This window comes from Pungitius pungitius, chromosome 18 (genome assembly GCF_949316345.1).
Source record: "Pungitius pungitius chromosome 18, fPunPun2.1, whole genome shotgun sequence".
NCBI lineage: Eukaryota > Metazoa > Chordata > Actinopteri > Perciformes > Gasterosteidae > Pungitius > Pungitius pungitius.
This window is the reverse complement of record NC_084917.1, coordinates 2,439,893-2,464,704: the sequence shown is the minus strand read 5'-3', so window position 1 is coordinate 2,464,704 and position 24,812 is coordinate 2,439,893. Positions and strand designations below refer to the sequence as shown.

The 24,812-nt window shown below is 47.8% G+C and overlaps 1 protein-coding gene across 3 annotated transcripts in view; it reads right to left on the bottom strand.

Moving 5' to 3' along the window:
- The window catches only part of erbin (erbb2 interacting protein), a 30,405-nt gene extending 6,533 nt beyond the window's left edge, over positions 1-23,872 (bottom strand). For 2 of the 3 annotated variants that reach the window (XM_037485108.2, XM_037485110.2), the window contains exons 1-15: positions 23,806-23,871; positions 17,291-17,361; positions 9,191-9,385; positions 8,886-9,003; positions 7,490-7,568; positions 7,265-7,354; positions 6,588-6,644; positions 4,804-4,867; positions 4,609-4,683; positions 3,777-3,921; positions 3,134-3,206; positions 2,142-2,271; positions 1,913-2,028; positions 1,542-1,611; positions 586-685 (exon numbers count right to left, since the gene is read on the bottom strand). In XM_037485108.2, coding sequence (XP_037341005.2) covers positions 586-685; positions 1,542-1,611; positions 1,913-2,028; positions 2,142-2,271; positions 3,134-3,206; positions 3,777-3,921; positions 4,609-4,683; positions 4,804-4,867; positions 6,588-6,644; positions 7,265-7,354; positions 7,490-7,568; positions 8,886-9,003; positions 9,191-9,376 — 1,303 coding nt within the window. In that variant the 5' untranslated portion in view covers positions 9,377-9,385; positions 17,291-17,361; positions 23,806-23,871. Of the gene's footprint in view, positions 1-585; positions 686-1,541; positions 1,612-1,912; positions 2,029-2,141; positions 2,272-3,133; positions 3,207-3,776; positions 3,922-4,608; positions 4,684-4,803; positions 4,868-6,587; positions 6,645-7,264; positions 7,355-7,489; positions 7,569-8,885; positions 9,004-9,190; positions 9,386-17,290; positions 17,362-23,805 lie in introns of all 3 variants that reach the window. The other variant, XM_037485109.2, reaches the window with a different exon arrangement.
- Positions 23,873-24,812: the final 940 nt, after the last annotated feature.

Below are 24,812 nucleotides of genomic sequence, written 5' to 3'. Positions count from 1 at the left end.
CATGAAGCAGATGGAAGGTAGAGCCACTTGTATGTCGGCCTTTTAACGCGCTTTTTTTTTTTGCTATTGTAAAAAAGAAACAGAAACCGTGCAGCTGAGTCGACAGCATTTAGTTTAAGCGCGTCAATCTCAAACCACTGATTAGTCTAAAGCTAAGATGCAACAGGGTCAGCACAAGCCGTCTGGTGCAACAGGAAACCGAGCCAAGCCAACAGATGCTTGACAAGAAGAAGAGGACTAGTGTTTCTGCTGCAGCCTTTGTCTCAGATAACAAGGTCGCTCATAAAATATGAACGCAGGAATCCTTGCAGGCCAAGACTGCGTCGGGAGGGACGGTAAGTGGTAGCCATGGCGATGCCTGAGAATTCTACATGAAAAATACTTTTACTTTACCCGCTTCACACAGATCTTGATGCCTTACCGTTATGTCAAGTTGCATGCTGGGTAAGGACCATCATCTACCACTCGTTCAATAACCTCACTTTTACAATCTGAGCATATTAGTCATTCAAATAAATTTTTTCAGCTTGAACCGGACGCAACGTCTCTTCTCACATTAATTCCCGCTGAACGTCTAGTACTCACATTCCTCAGTCCTGGTCTGCTGGGGGAACATGTAGTTGGTCAGCATGGTTTTTCCCGTCTCTGGGTCCTCCTCTTTCTGGAGAGGGATCAGGGGCTTCGACTGCAGGAGACAAAGAAGGAGGCTTGAGTGTGCCATCTGCAAAGTAAAGTCTCCCGGTGTTGCCCGGGCCTCACCTCGCCCTGGAACTGGGCTGAAAACCACCCTACTTGCCAGGGTTTTCCTCTTCCTTCTTCATCTGATCTTCTCTAAGCCACCCACTGACCTTGCGTTGCCCTGAGACGCCACCTTTGGGTGGCTCTCCCTGTCACGACCCAGCAGCCCCAGTCTGCATGAACACCCAGTGTACAGTGCATCATAGTACTGCTGCAGTACTTCACTGACGCCACTTTCCCGTCAACAGGTCAATTACAATTGTGATAAAGACATGAATGAATGTCTTTGCGGAAAAGGCGATTAAAATAGTCCAGCTGGGGTGACAAAACGACCGAGTACTGGTTTAATCGGTTTTACAATGTGGTGATAATCAGACTGTAATTTGCACCCGAGATCAATACACCTGCAGCTTCTCATACATTAGGACTCTATTGCAAAGTCCTTTCCTGTGCGAAGCTACACCGAACAAAGTGGGACTCCTTGCCACACGTTTCCACCTCTGAGGCTTTATCTTGTGAGCCAAACTGGAAGAAACACAGCTCGCCCTGAAACCTCGACCTCAAGCCCCCTCTCCGTCGTTCAGATGAGTGGGCTGCACCCTGCAACCATGTCGTCTTTAGTAATCAAATGCAAAAAAAAAAAAAAAGACAGGTTTGCGGTGCCCCTACTGTCATTTGAGAGGATTAGATCAACATCTAGGAAGTGTTTAGCTAGTTGTTGAGCAACTCCGCCGCATTTGGGATGTATACTGTATATACACATATACTGTATATGTATATAAAACTAAAACGTGACAACTTACCTGATTTTCTGACAGCCACATTGCAGTCATCTGGTTCAGTTTAGTGAAGCTGTAGGGAAGATTTCTCAACCTGCAGCGAGATGAAAACAAAAAGCACGGGGACTTTAAGTCGTGGTCAAAGTTGTTTGTGTTTTCCAAAGAGCAGAAACCAGGAGCGGAACAAGAAAATCCTCAATTCAATCTCAATCAGGCCGCTTCATTGTGGCCAGAATAAAAGATTGTAAATTATCACCACCATGTTGCAGGGCAGAATTTCTAATTTGTCAATAAAAATGTTCAAAAACAAATTTAATTTGACAAGAAACGGCTCATAAAATATCCTTTTTTTCCTTCAACTTCTCCCCCACTAAAACCGTGACGCCTGGACTCACTTGTTGTTGCTGAGATTGATGACCTTCAGCTTCTGCATGTCCCCCATCTCCTCGGGCAAAGACTCCAGCTTGTTGGAGTGCAGGAACAGCACGGTCGCGTTCTTCCAGTTGCCCATCTGTAAAGCATCGGGGGGGGGGAAACCAGAGCGCCCGTGAGCCGACGGTGGGGGGGGGGGGGGGGGGGGGGGGGGGGCTCGCCGCGACGGACATTCCACGAGCAAACACTCACCTCGGGGGGAAGCTGGCTGAGGAAGTTGTGATCTGCGGCAAAGGTGCGGATGCTGGCGCACTGGCCGATGGAGGAGGGCAAGGCCTCGATCTCGTTGAAGCTGCAGTCCAGCTCGTCCAGAGAGGCCAGTCTGAACACATGGGGGGTTTGCAATTATCTGTATTTGCAGCAGATTACAGCTATGTGAAACGAGTTGTAATCGAGGAGTGTTCTTCCGTAGGGTCGGGAGTCGAAAGAGACGGATTACAATTTAAACAACTCTTGATCCCACCAAGCTATTGTGGTTATACCTTATAGTGAAACACTTCTAGACAACACTGATGCAACTTAAAGCTTCTTGGGGCATAATCTAAAGAAAACACATTTGACCCCTCTGTTGAATATTAAAAAAATGGCGCACAAACAATTGACTGAATTGAATCAGAAAAATCATCTTGCTTGTAATAAAATCAGCTTGCGCGGGATTACAATAAACTGATGGCTTTTAGTCCATAATCTGTGTCAAATTACACAAGGAGAAGCACATATGGGACGATTGACAGCGCTGCAGTTTGGAAATCAGGAAACATTTGTTGCCGCAATATGTCAGACATACAAGGAATTTGACTTGGCGGTTGGTGCATAACAGACGGTTAAAAATTGTTGGACAACAAGACGGCAAAATAAAATATAATTCTATGGGTTCGTAATCTGAAGCTATGGGTTAGTTTCAAAATAAAAGGAGTAAGAGTTCAAATAAAAGTGCACCAGCGAACAGAAAGTGACATGTGAAAGTGTTTGTGATGACTAAGTGACTAAAGAACAAGGCAGCTGCAGCAGACAGCCGCATGCTTCATAAATGACGGCCGCAATAGAGTTACTCGAGATCATCATGGTCGGAAAACCATGCGTTTATTGGGGAGATCCGACAGGCAGATGGAAGCAGCAGCGATAATCCACTGATCCACTGGGTTTCATTCCGAGGAGATCAAAGCCAGTGGCGTGACACTCACCCTCCAACCGAGTCCGGCAAGTACATCAGCTGGTTCTCATCCACCTTCAGCGCAGTCAGCTTCTTCAGTGAGCCTGCAGTGAAACCACCAGGAGAGAGTTAGAGGGACGCAAACAACAGCTTGGGGATAGTCATTGATCATGACTGCTGTCGCGGGATCCATCACAGCAGTTAATAATCTGATAAGAATACCAATATCTGTTCAGCAGAAATCAACCCCGGCTGGATGACATTACTCTTAATGAGCAAAGCACTCGCATACGAACAATGCTTAAATAACATCAATTTTATTCCTTAAGATCTATATGTTTAACACACATGTGACTACGGATGAGTCAGTTTGGATCAGTTCACAAAATTTGACACCAATGTGACGCAAGTTGCCTTTAAATCAACGAGTCAATTCGTCCATGAAAACAAGAAGATCTGAAGAAAAAAAAAGGTCTGCACACCACCCGAGAAGGAAGACCATGTAATGAGATATTACAAATTATTATTAATGATATTTACAACCTAAATGTAATTGGAAGAAAGGGGGTGGTGGATGCCTGCAGAACGCCGGAGTGGAGGCAGGAAGGAGAAAAGCATTGGCAGTCGCTGAAAGGGAGTCGAGGTGTTTCATAAGAAGGAGCCGTAATGTTTACCGATGGAGCCCGGCAGCTGTGTGAGCGCGTTGTTGGAGAGCAGCAGGTCCTGCAGACTCTCGCAGCCGCAGATCTGCTCGTCCACCATCTCCAGGTTGTTCTTGGACACGTCCAGGTACACCAGCTGTTTCAGCGTCCCCAGCATCTGGGTAAATAAAAAAAGGGGACATGATAAATACAGACCGTTCACCGGGATGCTGGTTATCCAGGGATTGAGCAGAAGTGTTGGTGGGACAGAGATACAGTGGAATTAAGCAGCCTCAGAAAACATCCTCAGAAACATGGAAAATACCAAAAGCCGATGTTATCTCTGGTTGTGTTTTTACATTTTGTTGAAAGTGAAAACACACATTTGTTTCTGTTTGGGTTTTTCAGTCCTGACAGACGTCACTGTGAATAAAAAAAAGCCCCAGTGTGATTACAGTTGATGCTGCTGAAATGCTGGCAGACCAAATCATGTTTTAATTATGACCCAGTTACAAACAAGCTGGTCCATTGAATGAAAAAAAAAAAAAAAAAATCTTACGTAACACATTCTGACTATCTAAGCATCGTTATAAAATATGTTCAAGGAGAAGAACGACTGGACAGATCAATTCATCATTGAAACATCTGCAAACCCCAAAAGGTCTGCCTTGTTTTCTGTCAAAGATTCTCTCCTCCACTGTGCATTCAGAGAGCGCAGAGTCTGACGCAAACCGACCGCGCTCTGCTTTGATGAAGACTCAAGCGGGGGGGGGGGGGATAATCGCTAAGGTGACGTTCAGCACGGCGGCGGCGCCGCCGCCCCCCCCCCCCCCTGGACGCGTTTAGGATGGACTGTAAATTTTACCCCGGGTAAAAACGTCAGTCTGTTCCCGTCGATCCACAGCTCCTTGATTCCAGACAGCTGCTCCAACACCTCAGGCTGCAGAGGGAGTGAGGAGAGAAAGGAGGTTAAAACTCACGGACGCGGCGGCGTATGTGACGGTAAAGTCGATCCCGTGAAAGGAAGCAGCGGAGAAGAGGGCGGCGAGCGGATACTCACCACTTCAGTGAACTCGTTACTCCCCAGGTCCAACCTTTCCAGCTGCGAGAGCTTCTGCATGCTCCTGTGGAACACATGGGACAAGCGAAGAGGGGGAGGGGGGAGGGGGGGTGAGATCTCAATATAACCGCGATAGCGGGCGGCGTGGGTCGTGATATCTAAAAAAGGAAGTCTATTGGTGTTTCAGGTTACGTGTTGGACGCCGTGCATGCACTGCCTTTGCTCGTTTCACTGAATGACGGAAAATAAATGACGTTAACAGCTCAGGCGTGACGGAAATATGCTTCGAATAATGGAAAATGTGACGTATGCCGGCCCTAAGCCTCGCTGCAGAGTTCCTCCTCCACATTCAGGTCAAATTCCGTAAACAGGCGGATACAAACCGGGACTATCGAGCTGCTTATTCAGACAAATATTCATAAAAAAGGTTTATGTTGCATTCTGCGAAGCAACAGTGAGTAAAATACCCCGTCATTTCACTAAGCACTGACGAGACGCCTTTTGAGGGCATTCAACCTGCAAGAAGAATCACAGAAGGAATTAAAGCACAAACTAATCCTCGAAATGAGACAGTTCATTTGTTCTTTCCATAGATTTAGTGTCTTTGATGGAAGACGGTTTCTCTGAACTATTCATAAAAGACGCTCTGTTCAATAACCTAAATTCCATGACTCTGCCGCGATGAAGAGCTGCGATCTCGCATCAACCTTCGGGCGGGACAAGGAACCGAAAGAGAAACTGACATTCCCTGGGAGAGGATGGCAAAAAGCGACTCCGACTGGAGATGAAAAGCAGACGTGCAGAGCGGTGTTTGGGAACAGATACAATGATCCCCTCACAACGGGGGATGAACTGCGGCCTCCTCTCACACGCCGGTGGGAACGCTTTTACTCTCGTTCTTTTTTGAAAAACACGGCCGGCCGTTGGATCGACGAGGAAAGAGGCCGCACATTCTACGTTGGAAGCGCCTGCGACGACTTGAGCTGCGCACACACACACACACACGCACACACACTTGTTTACATCTCCCAAATGCTTGCGTGTTGCTCTGGCAACGTTCCTGATCATTAATCGCGTTTCTCTTCCCCCCCCCCTCCCCTCTCCTTTGTCAGGGCTCCAGCCTTTAACAGGTCTGGCCTCTGTCGCATAAACACAGCGCGGAGAGAGGATCCGCTGCACTTTACGCACCCGCCGCCACCCCCCCCCCCCCCCCCGTCAGTTAGTCAGGGTTGAGCAAGAAAAGGAAAGTGAGCCAGATGACAAAAGGAAACTCACATGGAGGAAGGACGTGAAAAAGGAAAATAGGGGGGGATGCAGTTATTCAAAAGGGACGGAGAGGAAATTGAATGATATGGCCAGTGAAGCATGAGAGAGAGAGCGAGAGGGAGAGAGGGAGAAGCTTCCCATCACAATCACCTAGAGCTTTCCTCACTATCTTTGGGACGGTTCGTCTCCCGGCGGCACTGTAACCTTCTCAAAATGGGCAAATAACCCTCACCACTGTCTCAGTGGAGGATTATAAAACCTGCCACAGCAAGCAGCCGAGCAAAGGAGGCTCTTGTGTAACGCTGTGGAATTTAATGCTCCCGCTAAGAGGTACGGGGAGCGAATGACGGGCTGAAAAGAGGGGCGGAGGACACGGCAGAGACATCGCAGGGGGCTTTGAGGATAAGGGTGAACCGTCATAACAGATTTACAACTCCTGTACGGGAGTATCTGGTAAATAAAACGCCATGCATTTGATGTTTGGCAATGGTGAAAAAGAATTTAAAAAAAGGACTTACTTTGGCAACATCTTTAGCTGGTTCTCCCTCAGCTCCAAGATCTGTAGTTTAGTCAACCTGCAACACATTTAAAAAAAGCAGATGTCATAATCGTAAAGTAACCCAACGGTACTTTCTAAATGACAGTCTAACATCCTCATACTGCAGCTAGCTTTATTTAGCATAATTACATGAGAAAAATGCAAAATCACCAAGTTCAGATATTTGAACATGCTCAGGTCTTTAGTGCTGAATTCATTCGTCAAAATAGATTTAAACGTAATAGCCCCTTAGATTTATGTTGTACTATAAACTATAAACTGATAAAGAAAGCAAAAGTATCTTCATAAGGGAAAAGGGAGATAAAAGGGTAAGAATTAGTGACGTCAAATATTTAGCAACTCCCACCACACGTTTTTGTGTAAACACAAAGCTCAACAATAGGAGCATGATGAAAACAACCAAAACAAAAAGGAACCTGGACACTAAACGCTCATTCAAATGTAAGCTGAAGCAATAACGTGCGTTATTTCACACCACAAGAAGCTGTTAAAGTGGTGTTTTGGGCCCTTTCTGCGAACTGAATGGCTGCTTATTTACACCTCTGGGCGTTAACGAGCAGCATTATCATTGGACACAAAAAAGACACACAGTCAACACCGCCGTCTGTGTTTGAGCCGAGCCGGAGGTCTACTGACCTGCCGAAGCTGGCCGGTAAGAACTCCAGGAAGGCATCGTTCAGGTAGAGCTGCGTCAGACTCAGAAGCTGAGTGAATCCGTCTGGGAGCCTGACAAAAAAAAAGAAAAAAAAACACACACACACACAGGAGTCACATCAAATCTGCCGCGATGGCAGGAAGCACTCTGCAGTAAAGCAGAGAGGAGACGACTCCGGCTACTACAGGCGGCCTGGCAGTACTCACTTGGTTATGGGATTCACACTGGCTTCTACGATCGCCAGAACTTTGCAATTCTTGATGTTTTCCGGGAACTCCTGGATACCTGGAGAGAGAAACAGTGAAGCCACAAATACCATTAGGAGGACTTGAGGAACGACAACCGCTGACGCACACACCTCCACATGTGTAAATGACTGAAAGGACGCGAGGGGCCCCGATGGCGTGCGTCCGGCCCCGGGAGGAATGTCGGACGCAGGCGAGCGCAAGCTGCGGGACGCCGTCGAGGGTTCCTGTCTAAACAACCGCGGCGAGACGTGCGCTCCAGGTGACGCAGTGAGGGAGCAGGACGGGAAGGCCAAGAGGGGGGAAAAGGAAAAGGCCGCCAAGTGATAGTCTGCGAGGCATCACGCGGCATCCATTCGCGAGGACGTGACCCCCCCCCCGGCCCGAAAAGGATTATTTCAACCCACTTTGTTCTGTGTCCACAACACTCAGCGCAGAGTGCTCTGTGAAACGGGTTAAGCCGCCAACGTCAAAACACGGCACACGCAGCTCCGCTTTCGCGAGGACACCGCCGCCCCACATCCTTGCGTTTGTTTAATCTGGTCTGTCTGCGCACTCATTTCATTTATAAAAGAGAGAAATGCCCCTTTGACCTTCCCTCGAGCACGCAGAAGGGTTTCTGCCGATGATGCAAACGCCTTCCCCCGTGCTCTTCGTCTCCAAGGTGACGATGATCAGCGACCATGCAGAGGGCCTTAATATCAGACGGTGAAGCTCACGTTGTGATGTTTGAAGGAAGAGCCTTTTCTGAGGAATATGCAACAGGGTTGTCATGAAACTATTTTTTTTTTTTTTATTTAGTCTTTAAACAGCGTTGTGACCCTGAGGCAGAGGGATTAGAACAGAGAGATGAAAACCCGTCAAGCAGCTCGTTTCTAGATGAGTAACAAAGGGTCGGCGGGAAAATCGAAAGCGGCGCCTCTTATGCAGCAGCGCGAGCGCTCATCCTCTGAAGTAAAAGTTGCCCGTTGCAGATGTTGCCCCCCCCCCCCACTCTGTGCAACCACTGACGAGCTCCTTTGATGCGTCTCAGCCAGCCCTCATCTGCTGTCTGAGCACAAACGCAGGCCTGGGCCCGTCCACTTCCTCTATCCTCTAAGAGGCTTTTTTTTGGGGGGAGGGGGGGGGCGGTGACGTAGAGTTACGTTTTACCTCAAAATACCTCGCGGGTCGGTTCACGCGACACCGCCCCTCTCGGCTACTGATCTGCGCCGGTCGGTCGCCACTACAAACACCCGGATGCCGGGGGGGGGGGGGGGGGGGGGCAGGGAAAGTGAAGACATCTGAACTTCCGCCAGGCCTCTGGGCCCGCGGGGGCAGTGGTTCAGGTTTCAGCCACGGAGGTGATTTTTCTTACTGTTTTTGCTGACATCGAGCTCCCTGAGATTGACCAGGTTGGCGATGGCCGCCGGCAACACCGCTACGTCATTATCTGGCATGCTCAGCCGGTGGAGTAACTGGCAGTTGAACAGTTGCTGGTGGGGAAAGGGAGACAGAGAGGGAGAAGAGATTAAAATGAGTCAAGTTTTTTGACTGGACGTAAAGTGTCAACAATGCGAGCGGTTCATAAGACAAAAGCCGGTCCCTATTTAGCGGACTCGTGAGCAAGGAGTGAAAGGGCTCCCGAGGCCACACAGGTGAGAATTACGTTTCTAGCCTTACTTTAGGCAGCTCCTCGATCTGGTTGGCGTCGAGGTAGAGTTCCTGCAGGGTCTTCTCGAAGTTGAAGATCTCCTTGGGAACCGTCTCCAGGCTGCAGTGGGAGTAGTCCAGCGATGTCACGGCCTCCTCCTCGCCCCGCAAGCAGCGGCATGGCACGAGGCGAACAAAAAAGCTCCGCTTGGACATCCTCAGGCACTGCAGAGGGGAGAAAACGGAGGGACGTGTCAGGGGAAGAGAGGACACTTTTAGGACAGAGAAGCCAGACATGTTGGAAACTTTAAGTTTCTCATTTCTGTTTTTTTTTTTGTTTTGTTTTTACTTGTGGGGAAACTTTAAAAACGTTCGTAGGTAGACGAAACGAGAAGCCGCCCATGGCCGTGGGTTTGCTGCATCCTCATTTGGGCTGAAGGGAGAGGCTCAACGTGCAAAAGGAAGTAATCCGCGAATAAGTCGTCTTTTCTGAAATCCTTGCGCAGGACAAGTTTGAAAATGAAAGACGTATTAAGGCCAGAAAATCTTCGCGGCTTTCTATGTTGTTTGGAGCTTACGGGCCTGAGGGTAGGAGAGTTGTTCTTTCTTTACTATTTATAGGGGTGTAGGTATAACACGGAATGTTGGACGGTATGGAATGTGTTCTGGTCAAAAGAGGCTTTGTTCCTCGGAGCATGCGGAGAATGCGGCCCTTCCTCCCCCTCGTCTTCATCGGAGCACATAATCTCAGAGTCCTTCGCTCATCGTCCAGCCGAGCTGGAAAACAGTGACAGCCTTGACCTGCGCTGCTGTTGCAGACTGTGTGTGTGTGTGTGAGTGTGTGTGGGTGTGACCCCGGGTGCTACAAGAAATTACCCAAGTCATGTGTCTTTTCTCTGACATTCTGTCTACCGAGTGCAGTATCGTCTCGGTTAGCGGACGTGAACATTTCTAGAAATGACGTGGCTATAGTGAGAATTTAAAAGCCCACCTCGGCATTAGTTATAATAATAGAAAGTAGAGAGCTGCACTGAGGAATTATCGTTGTTACAATACGAAGCGAATCTTCCAACAAAAAAAAAAAAAAGAAACCAGTCCAAAGTTTTTTGAAAGAAGGGCCGTCCAACCATTCCCTCATTCCCAACGCATTAAAAATGGGTGCCTGCGTGCACACACACACACCCCCACACACACACACACACACACACACACACACACACAATCCCGCGAGGCATCCACACACAGACACACACACTTTGCTGTAGCAGCAGGCCGCTCATGTATAAATACTCTGAGTAATCTGGTCTATCCCCAGAGGGGATGACCAAGGGCTTGGCTCCAGTCAACCTGGAGTAACAAGCACTGAGCATATGGATGACGCATGCCGGAGTGGGAGTGGGAGGTTTGGGAGAAGAGGGAGTGCGATGTTGGTTAGAGAAGAATAAAGAAGAAGAAGAAGAAAAAAAAGAGGAGGGGGTAAGGGTGGGTTATTGAGAGTTATGCAAGAGAAGGCTGATAGCAGATAAGGTGTCATGAGAAAGTTCGGCAGACGAGACGTAGATGTGAAGGAAGTGTGGTGAACGTGTCTCTTCTCCCTTCCAGGATGGCTCCTGCGTGACTCCATCTGACGCGCAGAAACATTAGGACCTTCACTAGAGGCCCTAGTTTCACATGGGAGCCTCTGCAAGCGGCGAGCTAATGGCCTTTTTTACTTTAGCCGATTGAGAGAACAATAACATGTTTGTTTTGGTCTATTATGGGGCTTTGTTTACAATGACAAAAGGCAGAACATGGTGTGCCTCGTCCTTTATGAACAGAACCATCTTGCACAAGGCGCACGCACACACACACACACACACACACACACACACACACACACACACACACACACACACACACACACACACACACACACACACACACACACACACACACACACACACACACACACACACACACACACACACACACACACACACACACACACACACACACACACACACACACACACACACACACACACACACACACACACACACACACACACCATGTCATGATCTCAGATCCCCCGACGCGGTAAACTACCGGCGGCTTTGAACCGCTAACCTTGTGACTCAAGTTACTCGCGCGCCAACGTGGCTCTGCAGCGCTCCAAAGACAAACAATCCTCGCCGGGGGGGGGGGGGGGGGGGGGAGGTCGTCACACCAGGCATGCAAATCAACACACGCAACAATGCCCCTTGATACAGAGGTTCATCACATCTGCAGAGCCCTGGCACATCTTTCTCCAAACTGCCTGATGCCACTTGTGACTTTTCCTCTTGCTATCAGCGTACCTCGTGTTTTGCTCGTCACATGTTGTAGAGTAAGGAGACTGAGAAATGGGCTCTATAACTGTGCCCCCCCCCCCCCCCCCCCACCCCCCAAGAACAATCTGGAAGGCAGCACACTAATGAGAACCACACAGCCGTCACCATAGATGAGCTTATTCACTGACCTACATGTTATTGGAAGGATGACCGCCTTCATTCGCCCAGCTTTAGTCCATAAAGAGCATTTGACTTTTGATCTAAAAGTTCAAGACGTCTGATGGAGATTTTCAGACACATTAAAGCTTTTCAGGCCAAGATTTTCTTTCTTGGCCCACTTACTTAAGCATCCACAAACAGTGTGCTAGTAAGAGCTTGCCCCGATAGCCGAGAAATGGTGAAAATAGAAAAAGAATAATAGAACACACTAGCTGCATTTATTCAGGAACGTCTAACTGTGTGACTGTGGGGGCATGTGATCCAGACGCCTGGCAGTGAACTCTGCGCAGCAATGAATGAAATGGTCCAGGGGGCAGGTCGGCCACTTTATTCTCCCAGTCCGAGCCAGGAAACCACTTCCCCGTCACAACCCCTCGCTCTCAGAAGCCTCGAGTGCTTCCTGGGTCATTGCGGTTGCTATGGAGACTGCGGGGTCAAGGGTGCAGCGCTCCGAACAACAAGAGTTGCGGACAAAAAACAAAAAACTGCAGAGTCCACTTAAGAGGGTTTTACGAAAAGTTGGTCGCCTGCTTCTGAAGGACGCAGAGATTGAAATGCTGGTGCACGTTCCCCCCCCCCCCAAAAAAAAAGCATATGCATTTAAAAAGGCGCCCAGTAGGTTTGGTTGAACCCCGTTATGTCTGTGTGATTTGAGCGCTAAAACCAAAAAAGGTGCAGCAGCGAGCGAGCAGCTGGTGATATTTATAGCAAATGGTACTCGTCTGGTTGACAGAATGTGATTAGTGCGGGCGAGCCCTCGCCTTATGAAAGGAGCTTTTCATCCAGATTGCGGTGGCCTTTGGAGGGGGATTGCCGGGACACAGCTGAAATTCTCTATCAGAGATTATGGCAACAAAAACAATGCAGCGTGAAACTACGCACAAGAGCATGCGGAGCCCGTGGGACTTCAATTGCCTCCGTCTGTGTAGGAAGAGGAAAGAAAGCAAGTCACTTCCTCAACGCCTTGTTCTCAAATCTTCCTGTAATGCGGCACCAACTCGCCTCACGTGGGATCAAGACCTTTACCCCAGAGATGGGATCAATTATTCACAAGCCAACGCGGAAAAGAAAGACTCCTCTTTGCAAGTGTTTCGTGGGTTAGCGCATGAGGAAATCTTAAGTTACACAACCTTTTAGGCCCCACATTGTGCAGGAAGGCATGCATGTTGTAGTCGCTGTGGCATCTGCACATACATATATATACACACACACTCAACTTGTGTATGCAAATATGTGCAAACATCTCTCAGGTGAGGACTCTCCTCTGAGCGCCTCGCCGGCACCTCCTCAGTCACGCAGCGGCGTGCTGGCCCTCTCGGGGGGGGGGGGGGGGGGCGCGTGGCCGTGGCTCCTCTCCGAGCGTCACAGAGAAAAGCGGGGTGTGTCCCGTGTGACATTTAGACGGCGGGGGGGGGGGGGGGGTTTTAACGCGTCTCCCCGTAATCTGCCTTCACAGCGGCGAGGGCTGCTGCCGAGTGATAAGCTGCCGGAGCTGCACTAAAAAAAAAAAATTTAGTTCAGAGTGGCAAGTCAGCTCCTGGTGTACTTTACCGCTGGTTTGTCATCATAAGATCATGGATTTAAAATAAACATATTTGACCATAGTGGAAAAACCCCCAGCTGGTGAGTAACCCTGAGGGAAGCCACCCGTGAATATTAAAACTCAGCAACAGAAAAGGGGGAGAAGAGGAGGAGGGGAGGGGGGGGGGGGGTATCTCAGTGAAACCTGAAGTTGCAGTTTCACTCTCCCTCCGGTTTTGGTTCTCACTGGAGCTCACAGGTCTCAGTGGTCTTGCATGACGCTGGAAAACAAAACCAGGATTGTTTTCTTTGAATTGGTTGAGAAATGAGGGCAAGTAATCAGATCTGTGACAGAGACAGAGACAGAGTGGCCTTTCACAGCTTCGGCTGATGGACGGAACTCATCATGACAAAAGAGATCCGTATCCATTTGGACATTTACACACACACACACACACACACACACACACACACATCAGAATATGTCACAATTCATAGCTTTGAAACGTATTAGTTTCTTTAAATCTGCGTCGTGATACGACTGAGCGCACTGAAACCTCTCAGCAGATCATGAAGAAAAAAGAAGAAAAAGCCCCCCCATTGCTGAACAGGAGGAAATGCTTCAAAATAAAACAAAGACTTCTCAGTATTCACAGAGGAAGAAAATATCTGCTCAGTGGATCCACTTTCAGTTTCACAGACACACTGCGTTGAACCCAAACACACTGTTTAACTAGGCAACACACACACACACACACACACACTACTAATGATGATGATTATACGATAATGAGCGCACCGGTGACATCCCCAAATTGAAATGGAGCGTTTAAATGCTCCGACCTTTCATTTGGCCCCCGCTTGAAAACCCACTGGTTGAAAAGGGGGATGCGTGCTGTTCTCTTCTTTACTTTCTGCACACTCAGCCCGGCTGGCGGTGCAGAGGATTAGAAGTATTCACCTGCCGTACAGGTAATAACGATCACAATCACTCTGATGAATGATTCTCACGTTCTTCCTCAAGACACATACGGACCTCGGGGGGGGGGGGGCAACTTGTGTGCGGCCCCTTCTTCCACTGGACATGTTCTGGTCTTCACTGCGCTCGGGTCACGGAGAAGTCACGGATCCCCCGGAGAGGGACAGAGGAGACGGAGCTGTCCACGTCCAGACGTTGCATCCTCCGTCCCACGCGGCGAGGTGATTAATAACCGCGTTCAATCCTGCGACCTTTGTGCGTGCAGGCGATCTGTCCTCAAGTGTAAAAATGTGTAACCCTGGGCGTTCTTACACTGTACAACGTAGCCAGACGCGCCAAAATAGAGCAAGAGTAGAAACTTTCAGCACAACGTCAGTGTGTCCTCTGTGGGAGATTATGATCCTGCTGTGTCGATAGTACTTGATATCATGAAATTCTACCACAATCTATTGCCAACAACATGAACGCATTTAGTGATACACAAAATGATCATCGTCCTGAGCCGATTCGTCAATGTGGAACAGAACCAGTGCATCACAGCGTTTCGCAGGTCAAATGTTGGCCAAGTTTCATCAACAGAACTGTTATGGAATACCTTGTTGCTTCTCTAAAAAAAAAAAAAAAAAAAAAAGCCACTTCCTGGCAACGCGGAGACTGACGACGACTGTGCAGACAACAAGGCGGCCCCCGTGAGACGAGCTCACCGCAACCGTCTCACTTTGCTAATGTTGATCCTGTTAACAAGACGTAGGCGGGTCTCACGAAAAAAAAAAAGAGACCTAAAGTCACAGTTTAAAAATCATCCGTGGGTCGCCGTAGAAGCGACGCGGATGTCGAAGGTATCGCGGATGTCAACGGCGAGCTGGCCGCTTGCAAGAAGTACCGTGGCCCCAGGGCTGGGAGGAGGTGTCCATCGTGCAAACTCAATGTGACAGGCCAAAAGCTGCAACCAGACCAAGAGCTCTGCTGCTGACCTGCATGAAGGGTTTTGCATAACCGTTTGCAAAAAATATATTAAAAAAAACAAAAACACCTTTCCTCCTCTCCTCTAAAAGGCGTGGGAAACAAATTGAGTGGGTTTTTGTTCAAATAGGAAACTATTTCGATGCACCCCAAGCTTGAGGCAGAATGCTTTTTGTCCCTTAGGATTAAAGAAGAAAGAACATGGATCAATAGATTCAGGTCAGATGTCTTTCAGAGGAGTAGTCTGGATCTTTGGAAAAGCAGTTTGTTCCTCATTAAAAACGTAACCAGGGCGAAGAGGGAGGTTATAAATAGTGGGCTGCTCAAAAATCCCCCCCCCCCCCTGCCGGTAAGACCTTAATTAAATGTGAGATCCAGTTAAATATGAGCCCATGAGATTCATTCCTGCAAAGAGGAGACCTGAACAATGACATAAGCCCTTATTAACAACTTTGAAGAAAAGAGTACAGTCCAATTTTCAGGCTCTTAAAAAAAAAAAAAAAAGGGGCAGATTATGTTTGAGCTTGAAAACCACTCACAAAAAAAGACCTTCCTGCACATTAAGAAAACAAATGTTTGGATACTACAAAAATCTATTCAGCACACACACACACACTGAAGGTAAAAAAAAAAACCCGTACTCCAACACACCGATCTTCTCTCATGGCTTTGAACGTCTAAATATTGCGATAGCCCTGGTTTCAAAAGGTGATGCTTCCCCCGGGGAAAGGAGATACAGGACGTTGTGTCTCTTTGTGCGTTGGTCCACGTGAGCGAGATGCTGTTTGCAGAGTCTCAATAACCAGGTCAGACGCATTCAGGTCAGAGACGTGTATCCATGCAGACAACCCACACGTCCTCCGTGTTTGCCGACTGGAGAGTACGGAGAACGTCCCCCAAAACGTCTAAAGTCAAACAGGCTGCTCAGTAAATACGGCTTTAAAAAAAAAAAAAAAAAGGGTAAACTGTGAGAGGCACACACACACACACACACTAAAGAAATTGTAGGGATATAGACAGAATTGTGTTTTGAGGAGTTAACCGTACAAAAGAAAAAGATATCACACATTTCCTTTGGCTTTAATAAGCTATTGAACTTTTTCACAGTCCAAATGGGAATTGCATTGCTCCCAAAAGAATGAACATTTATAATATTCCGTATGAGTCTCTCACTCTCACACACACACTTCAAAATTGCATGCAGCCCATTATTTCTTCCACAAACATTTAACCAAAATAGATCTACGGCTGGAAAAATAATTGGTGCAAGAGTAGGATCATCCGGAGGAGCTTGTGTTTCTAAAAACAACAACAACAACAACACGGTGGTTATCGGTTGTTGCCAAGTGCTTTTCTAGGAAACCAACCTTCCGGCTCTGACACCCCACCCAGTGTTCACCTCGCGCGTACGTGTGCCACGTCACGCCGGTGTGCTGCCCATCCCCACTACACACCACCGGCTGATGTGTGAATGAATGGCCCTCACTATCAGCCCTTAATCTGTATTGATCTCAGCGCCGACAACCTGTTTGCGCACTTTACTGCCCGTGTGATTTCGGGGGGGGGGGGGGGTTCACGTATCCAAAAAGGAAAAAAAAATCTATTTTATGAACCAAACAGGGAAATTGGAAGACCGGTAAGGAAATGGAAGAAACCAAGTCCCCAAACAAGTAAACGTGGAAGTAAACAAGCGAAGCGGAATCCTGCCAGCATCTCCACAGAGAAGGTGCAACTCGGGAGGCTCCTCAATCCTCTGCCTCTCCACAAAAATATGGCAACGATATTTTTTCGGTAGCGTTATGCAGGTTGAAAAAAAAGGAAGCCATTTTGGATCAAATCCCCATTGAGTTTGGACTGCGTCGACACTCCTTTGTCAATTGGGGATTGGTCTGAAATAGCGAGTTTGACAGGTGTATCGAGTGTCTCAGCCTCCGGGAGAACAGGGAGGGGAACTGTTGTTGTTTCTTCTTGGCGTCGTACTAATCCTCGACATAGAGACGTCGCTTTCGTGGGACCAGAAGTGATGCAAAAGGGCGTTTGCTTACGGAGGGCAAAGTCATTTGAATCCAAATCCAGGAAACAGAAAACCACAGTATGTTCAGCATTGGTCCCCCTCCCTACCGATTAAGACTCACATACCTTGTCATTTAGGACTCAAGCGCCTGGATCCTAGTGGGTGGCAGATGATCCAACAGCCACGGCGTGCTTATCTAGTGAGAAAGCACAAAAAAGACAACACGTGAAGCAGACCGTGCCAACGACTAACCGGTTTGCAAAAAGGTAGAAATTCCTCTCGCCTCAACTACAGAAAAAAAGAAAAAAAAAGCTTAAAAGCTAAAACCAGAAGTTTAATAATTGACAACCTCAGCAGTGGATATTTACTGTGTTTGAGGACAGGTTCATTGAAGAGAAAAAGGAGCTCTGAATAACATGGTAACCTCCAACATAACAAAACATAAGAGCTTTGACTGAAAAGTGAAGGAGTATCGATGCACTGTGAAATGCCTTCACACTGAATTTTATTTTTCAAAATGTACACCTGCTGTAAAGTGGGACATTAAGATGGAGATAAATACGACGGTTGGTGCAGCGTTTATTGCGATTGAGTTATTAATACGTTGATGTATTGATCATCTGACTAATCCCTCGTGAGTGGCGTTGCAGGACGCCCAGAACCTTAACGGACTAGTTGGATTAGACGAAGCTACTGGAAGATCTTTCCCCATATTCCACGGTGCATGCTAATTAGCGCTCAGATTTAGGTCAAAAGAAGCTCGTCCTCTCCCTTCGTGCTCAGTTATGCTCGTTAGGGGTCTGATGTAAAAGCTAATGTTCATTATGTTGGACCAAAAAAAAAAACCCACCAGATTTGTCAGCTAATGCTTCCTTAACTACAAAGAGCTACAAAGAGGGGAAGGGGTGAGGGGGATTAACCAAGTTCAGGTGATACTGAGATCAGCAAAGCTCCTCCTGTGTGCCACGTTAGCAGCGCTCGAGGACACATGAGAGAGAGGCGCTTTCACCACGGAGAACCCCCAGCATAAAGACAGAGCTGCCGTAGCATCATAGCGGTGTAGAATAGGCTACTGGCATCTTTAAGGTGGACCGGTTTATCGAAAAAGAAACTGGACCCAGAGGCCCGACTTTGCAACGCGGCCTAAAGTGCCGTCAGAGCTCAGCGCCTTGAAAAGTGATCGCTCTGCCAGTCGATCGGAGGCCGACGGAGCCAGAAAGATGGGATCATCCCTGCACAATGGAGCAAGAGGGAGGGAGGGTGGGATTTAGAGAAAACACAGGCAAGAATAAGAGGCGAGGAGGAAGACTGAGAGCTGTTGACTTATTCAGAGGATCTTCCGATCAGCTGCTAACACATTGGACACCTCCAACGCCCCATCAGCTTCTGCTCCACTTCCTCTCGGGCGCCTTTATCCTCATTTCATCTATTTGGGATACTGAATCTTGCCAAACAAAAGTCGCCCCCTCCCCCTCCCCTCGTCACATGGAATAGTGCACAAGACACATCAATGTTTAAATTGGGGGGGATGTAGGCGGGGGGAGGGGGGGGGCGCATGGGGCACTGCAGCTACATGCAACCCTGAGTCCTTTTTGCAGCTACTTGCATTTTTTCTTTCTCACTCTGCAGCCATAGTGTGAAACAAGGGGTTTGTTTATAGGAGCGGTGTCAACAAGGAAGTAACTCGTGATTCAACTAGTGTGTGTGTGTGTGCGCTCCTAAATCAATATTTTAAAAGCATTGAATTTGAATGATATATTCATGCGATGGGAGAGAGCACCTGCATTATATTTCACATTGAAGCAATGACTGAGGGGAACACTTCATTGGAGAGTTTAAAAAGAGTAAATGGAACTATTTAGTTGCACCAAAAAAAGAAGCGGTAATGTTGGATAGCTTTCTTTGAGTTTTTGTGGCCCAGAAAAGAAAAATACATCGCAAAACTGTTTCATTAAATCATTGCTGGGGGGGGCAATAGTATTTCAGATCTGCAGGGGCACACGGAGACGTTTCCTGTCAGATAAAAAAAAGGGTGCGTTTGCTTAAAGTGACATCGCCGCTGGAAGTTGCTGCTCGCCAAACGCAAACACCGGGACACTCACCAACCGCTGCTGGTCACATGACATCACCAAGCGGGCAGCGGTGGAGTGAGGTCAGCGAGCGGGGCGCCAAAAACCCAAACATGGAGATTCTTCAGGGGGCCCCAAAACCCGGCAATTAGCCCGGGGAACACGAGCCAGATTGTAAATCACTTGAATTATGACGCCGGTCTGAGCCAACGCCGAGCGGCTCAGGTGTGATTTCACCCAAAACGCCATGACTCAGCAATTGGACCCCGAGGACGTGTTTAAATGTGGTCAAATACATCATGGACCGAACCGAAGGGGCCTTTTAGTTCCTCTCGTGGAGCAGGTAAGCAGAGGTCAACGTCATTTTTGCGCCAGACGAGGGCAAAGAGAAGGGCTGGTTTGGGTCAACTGTGTCCCTTTTGTATTCTTAAAACCGGCTGACATCATTCTCTTCTGTGCAGCTCCCCGGTTCCTCACTCATTTTTCAGGTAGTGTTCAAGAATACATTCTTTTTGACACGTTTCCTTACAGTGCTGAAGCACTTTTTTTTAACATATGTAAATATGTATTTTATTAATGACTGTCAGAATATTTCCATCCCGGTAATTCGTTGCTTTTTTTCCCCCCCTGTGCGCTGGAGCCCTGGCGGCCTACTCCGTGGCGTCTTAATCAACCAGCAGACAGGATTTGGCTTTATGAACATATCTGCTGATAAACAGCAAGACTGGATGAGGCCGAGACAGATGTTCTCCTAACTGGGTCACAGAAGCAGGCGAATTATTAGGGAGAGAGAGAGAGAGCGGATGCACAGACTGTACGTTCGAACGGATACAAGAGCACAAAACACTAAGCAAACGTACATTTCCCCCCCCCCCGTGACTACACAATCCCACAGCAGCTCGTCCATCTAGTGCATGAAAGGCCTTCATAGCACTTAGTAGGCTATTCATTCGATATTGATCACCAGCGGGGGTGATAATGTACCTGCTATTCCTTAAGCCAGCTTAAACAGCAAGTGGGAAACAGACCAAGAAAGAGAGAAAAATCCATAAACAAGGGCTTGACTGATGTATCATGAAAAAGTGGTTAGTTAAAACACACTCACACCTTTCCCGTGTGTGTCGTGGGGATATCAGAATCCCCACAACACAAGTGTGTCGACCAAATATAAATCTATTACGCCATGAAAAGTGAATTTTGAGCATCGTTAGAAGGAAAACAAAAAAGGTGAAATAGCACCACAAACACTGAAAGGAACCTTTGAAAACAGAACAAATCAGTGTGTTAAACGCACATTTGCTACAGAAAGGTGTGTCAGTGATTTTCAAAGGGCCTGAGGTGAGTTCAGCGGGGCCGCATCGTTGCTATGAATTATAAATATCAGCCCGGGACCTCCCGAGTCTCAATATAGCCTGCTCCAGATCAAGTCGGCCCCGCGCAGCTTTCGTTTCCATGGTGATCCACCATCACGGAGAGCGCGCCGCTAGCTTGACTTTCGCTCACCGAGGCAAATCGAAGAAGGTTCGAGGGAGGCAAACGTCCTCTCAAAACCGACCCGGAAGTACCTGCACCGTGCCATCTGGCTCACAGTTCTGCCTTCGTTCCAGGTGGTCTCGCGGGGCCACGGTTTGACCTCCGGCAGGCTGACCCCGTGACCTTGATCCGACGCGTGACCGAAAAAAACTCTCGCTTCTCCTCCGCGGTACAGACCCTCCCCTTGTCTGCTTTAAAAAAAAAAGGAACCGGGCCCACTCATGGGCCAGCCTCTGCACGGATACAGAGGTGTCATGGAGAAGCCACGCAAAGAAAGGCCTCACAGACCGATTGGGTCACATGCACAAAGACAGCATTTTGCCAACAGCCTAAACAAAGATGTCCCGTCAGCTCAAGCACAAAAAACTGAGTGCAGAGCGCCAGCCTGCAACAGAAGTTGGATTAAAATGTCAACCCTGTGTTAAAGCCTTTTTCTCTCTCTTTCTCTCTCGTAGCAGAGCTTGAGGAGATGAGAAACACACGGCGAGCCTCTCAGTCTTCTCCACTCGCCGGCTCATCAAAATTAAGAATGTAGGAGTGCGTGGACGCAAAGCTGGTTGCTTTGACCGCGCTTGCCACAAGTCGCCATCTTTAGCGATGAGGTGGTAACATTTGAAAAGGATCCCTTTATCTACTATAGATCCCACACGATCACTCACAAGCTTTATGACACCACAACATGGTAACAAAGTGGAAAAAGACCGTTTAGTTTCTCAAGAAAAGGACGACCCGTTTGTGTTTTTTCAAAGAAAAGAGGCCATTAGCTTGGTGAGTTCACAGTCAATTTCCCTAATCATGGAATGTAATATTCGGTGCCATTATTATGCACATTTAAAAAAGAAAATTGATTTCAGATGAGAAACAAACACTCATTTAGCGCCTAATCTGCGGATCATCTTCATAAATCATTTGGGCAGTGAACCACCACGGGAGAGTGAAGATGCCCATAAACAGCTTTTCTGGGGTCAAAAGGTTCTCAAACCACTTGTTGTGGCCAGTCAACAGTCCAAAGTCGCACATGACAACAAACAGCGGCGGCGCGGGAGTAATGCGGCGTATTCGGCTCGAAAAAAGTACCTCTGAAGTTACCTACTTTATGGACTAATTATTTCAGCTCTATTCGAATCATTGGCACAGAACATTCTCTGAAGCCGACTCATTAATAGGAAAATAAAAACCTGCAACAGCTTGCTCTGCAGGCACCTGCTAAGGGGGGGGGGGAGGACATGGGCTGCTTACTCACAAACCTGCCAAACTTCTTATCTTTTGATAAAGAACAAAGAAACGCTGATGAATGCCTCAATGGATAAACGTTTTGCTTCGGCTGAAGTTGGGTCGATTTCCAAACAGGTTTCCTCAGTATCTACACGTCTTCAAACCCTACAAAACGTCACATGACCGTTGTCTGAAAACCACACGCTCTTCACCTTATGTCGACAGCTTCATTGTTGGCACATTGCAGGCGAGAATGTCTTTTTCGCACAACTGGCAACTCAAGGTGAGCCTCTCTGAACTCTGAGGAAATGCCTTACATGGTCACACAAGCCGGACTGAACACGAAACGTCAAAGACGCACGACACATTCAGGCCAACTTATTTTTTGTTGCGTAATAAAGACAAGTCCTCGCCGTTGCTCCATCTCCGAGTGGCACCACAAACTTTTTGGCAAGTGCATCCATAACAAGACTACTTTGGAACCGGCGTGAGAGAAAGAGCAGCGCAGTAGAGGGCTTTTGTCCGAGCGAGCCTTATCTTTCACTCCAGATAAAATCGTAAATGATCATGCGAGGAACTCGACAAATGAAATGTTCACCAGCAACTCAATGGAAACAGTCCACTGAGGAAGGAAGGGGGGGGGGGGTGGGTGCTTCACGTTCAAGATCAGTCTCGCGTAAAATTGGAGGAATGATCCAAAACAGTGGAATGTGGAAAGGAAGGCAGAGGAACCACTTCAAGATAGCCATCAGAAAACAGCTGGCCACAACAACTCTGTCAGAGGATAAGGGCTGGTCTTTGTTGACATTTTAAAACAGCAGTGGTGGCCTTTCAAAGGCTTATCAGATACTATATCTGCTTTGCTTGATGGCAACGCCGGGGCCTCAGATTCAAGGCTTGTTGTTTGTAATGCAAGAGAATCATTCTCTGCATCTCTGACACCTACCTACCTGCCTGATGTATAAAATACCTTCTGGATAGCTGCTGTAAAAAAAAAAAAAAAAAATAGACCTGTCTACTAGCTGCTTTATTTGACAGCATTCCCATAGAGGCACAAACAACAGGATGAAATGCAATTTTTTTTGAGAAAAAAAAAAAAGCCGACCCTAAATCTGGGGAATCGGACGTGGAGATTAACTCCGCATCCATCACACATCTTAACAGGATTAAATTACATTGGAGTTAAATAGCAGGGGTCGTAATCTGATTAGTGAAGTGGTGAGAAAACAAACACACACAAAAAAAAAAAAAAACGCCGATGTATGGAGCGCATAGCTGAAGGAGCTCCGGGGAGGGGAGACGCCGCTGCTGCACTGCAGCTGTTACACTAAAAACAATGTTTGGCAATTCGCAGAAAAATAGTCCCAGATTATTCGGAATGCGATTAACTAATCTGTTCTCGGGGGTCAGAATAAACGAGGAGGTAGTCGGGCAAACATTTTTTTTTTATTTAAAAAAAAAAAAAAAAAAAAGAGGCAGCCATGTAACGTTACAGCTGTTGAACGAAAAAAAATAAATACAGCCAGCTGCTTTAAACCTCTCGTCAAAACACGCGTGTTACATCGCGGACGTGGACGCCGCAGCAGTTGTCACACACGTACAGGCGGGGTGACAACAATTATTTTTAACGTGAATATTTCCGACACAATTGACCGGAATTAAATGTGAACTCCGAGTCGGGGACGGCGTCAGAAATGGGACCTGAATGCTACGCAGCTAGCATCGGCGTTAGCATCCTGAATGGCTGGTTGGTTAGGGGAGGGGGGGAGGGGAGGGGGGCACGAACAGGAGCCGAAACTTATTACGCAAACAAAGAGACTCACCTGAATTTACTCTTGAGTCGACGTCTCATTCAGTGTGGTCCGGGTAATGGGGTGGTACTATTCCCCCCCCCTCTCCAAAAAAAAAAAAAAATATGTCGAGAAGTGGGTGTTAGCGTCACAGCTCCGCTCGAGGGTTAACGGCAGTTCAGTACGGGGTTGCTAGCGTTAGCATGGAGCTAATGCTGCCCCCTCAGAGAGAAACTCGAAGCTGCTGGCCCATCACAGCACGAGCCGTCCTCGAGTTCTTCTTCGACGGTGCCGTGTCGTGTGTCGTGTGTCCCCCCCCCCCCTCAAAAAAAAAATTCACGATCAAAAAAGTATTTAGCTTCCAATAGAAAAAAAACCCTTAAATCGGAGTTAATGACAGAGGAGCATAAAAACAAACTAAAACTAAAAATCCAAAATGTCCACGACACTCGGCGAGGAAACGCGAAAAAAAGGCGAACGAACCCTCCTCAGATAAAGTGTGCAGCACCCAGATGTTTTCACTCATAATTCCCTCCGTTTTTTTCTTTTTTCTCCTCTTCTTCTTCTTCTTCTTAGTCCTCCTGCTGCTGCTGCTGCTGCTGCTTTTTTCTTTCAACCGAGCAGCTCGCGTGAGTCTTCCGACGCGACACCGAGGCCGTCCGAGAGCAACATGGAGCAGCGTTTCCTTCGCTTGCGACCTCTGGCGCACGTAGGAGCGGAGGAGAGGAGGCTGAACCGGGGCGAGTCGAGCCCTCAACCGCCCTGCTGCTGCTGCTGCTGCTGCACCGAGCCGCGATGCGTTCACTGGATCTCCCCCCCCCCCTTCCTCCGGAACACCTCGCTGCGGGACCTGGCACTCCGGGTCCGTTTCCTTTCGACGAGGTTTTAATCTCGCTCTGATTAGATCACGGGTCGGTTTTAAATAAGACTATAAGACTATTAAAATCAGCCGGCTTGTTTAAAAGCGTCTAGAGCCTCGGCGGCAGCCACGTGTGCTTTATGCGATTTTATTAATGTGGTTTCGATTTACAGCATTTAAG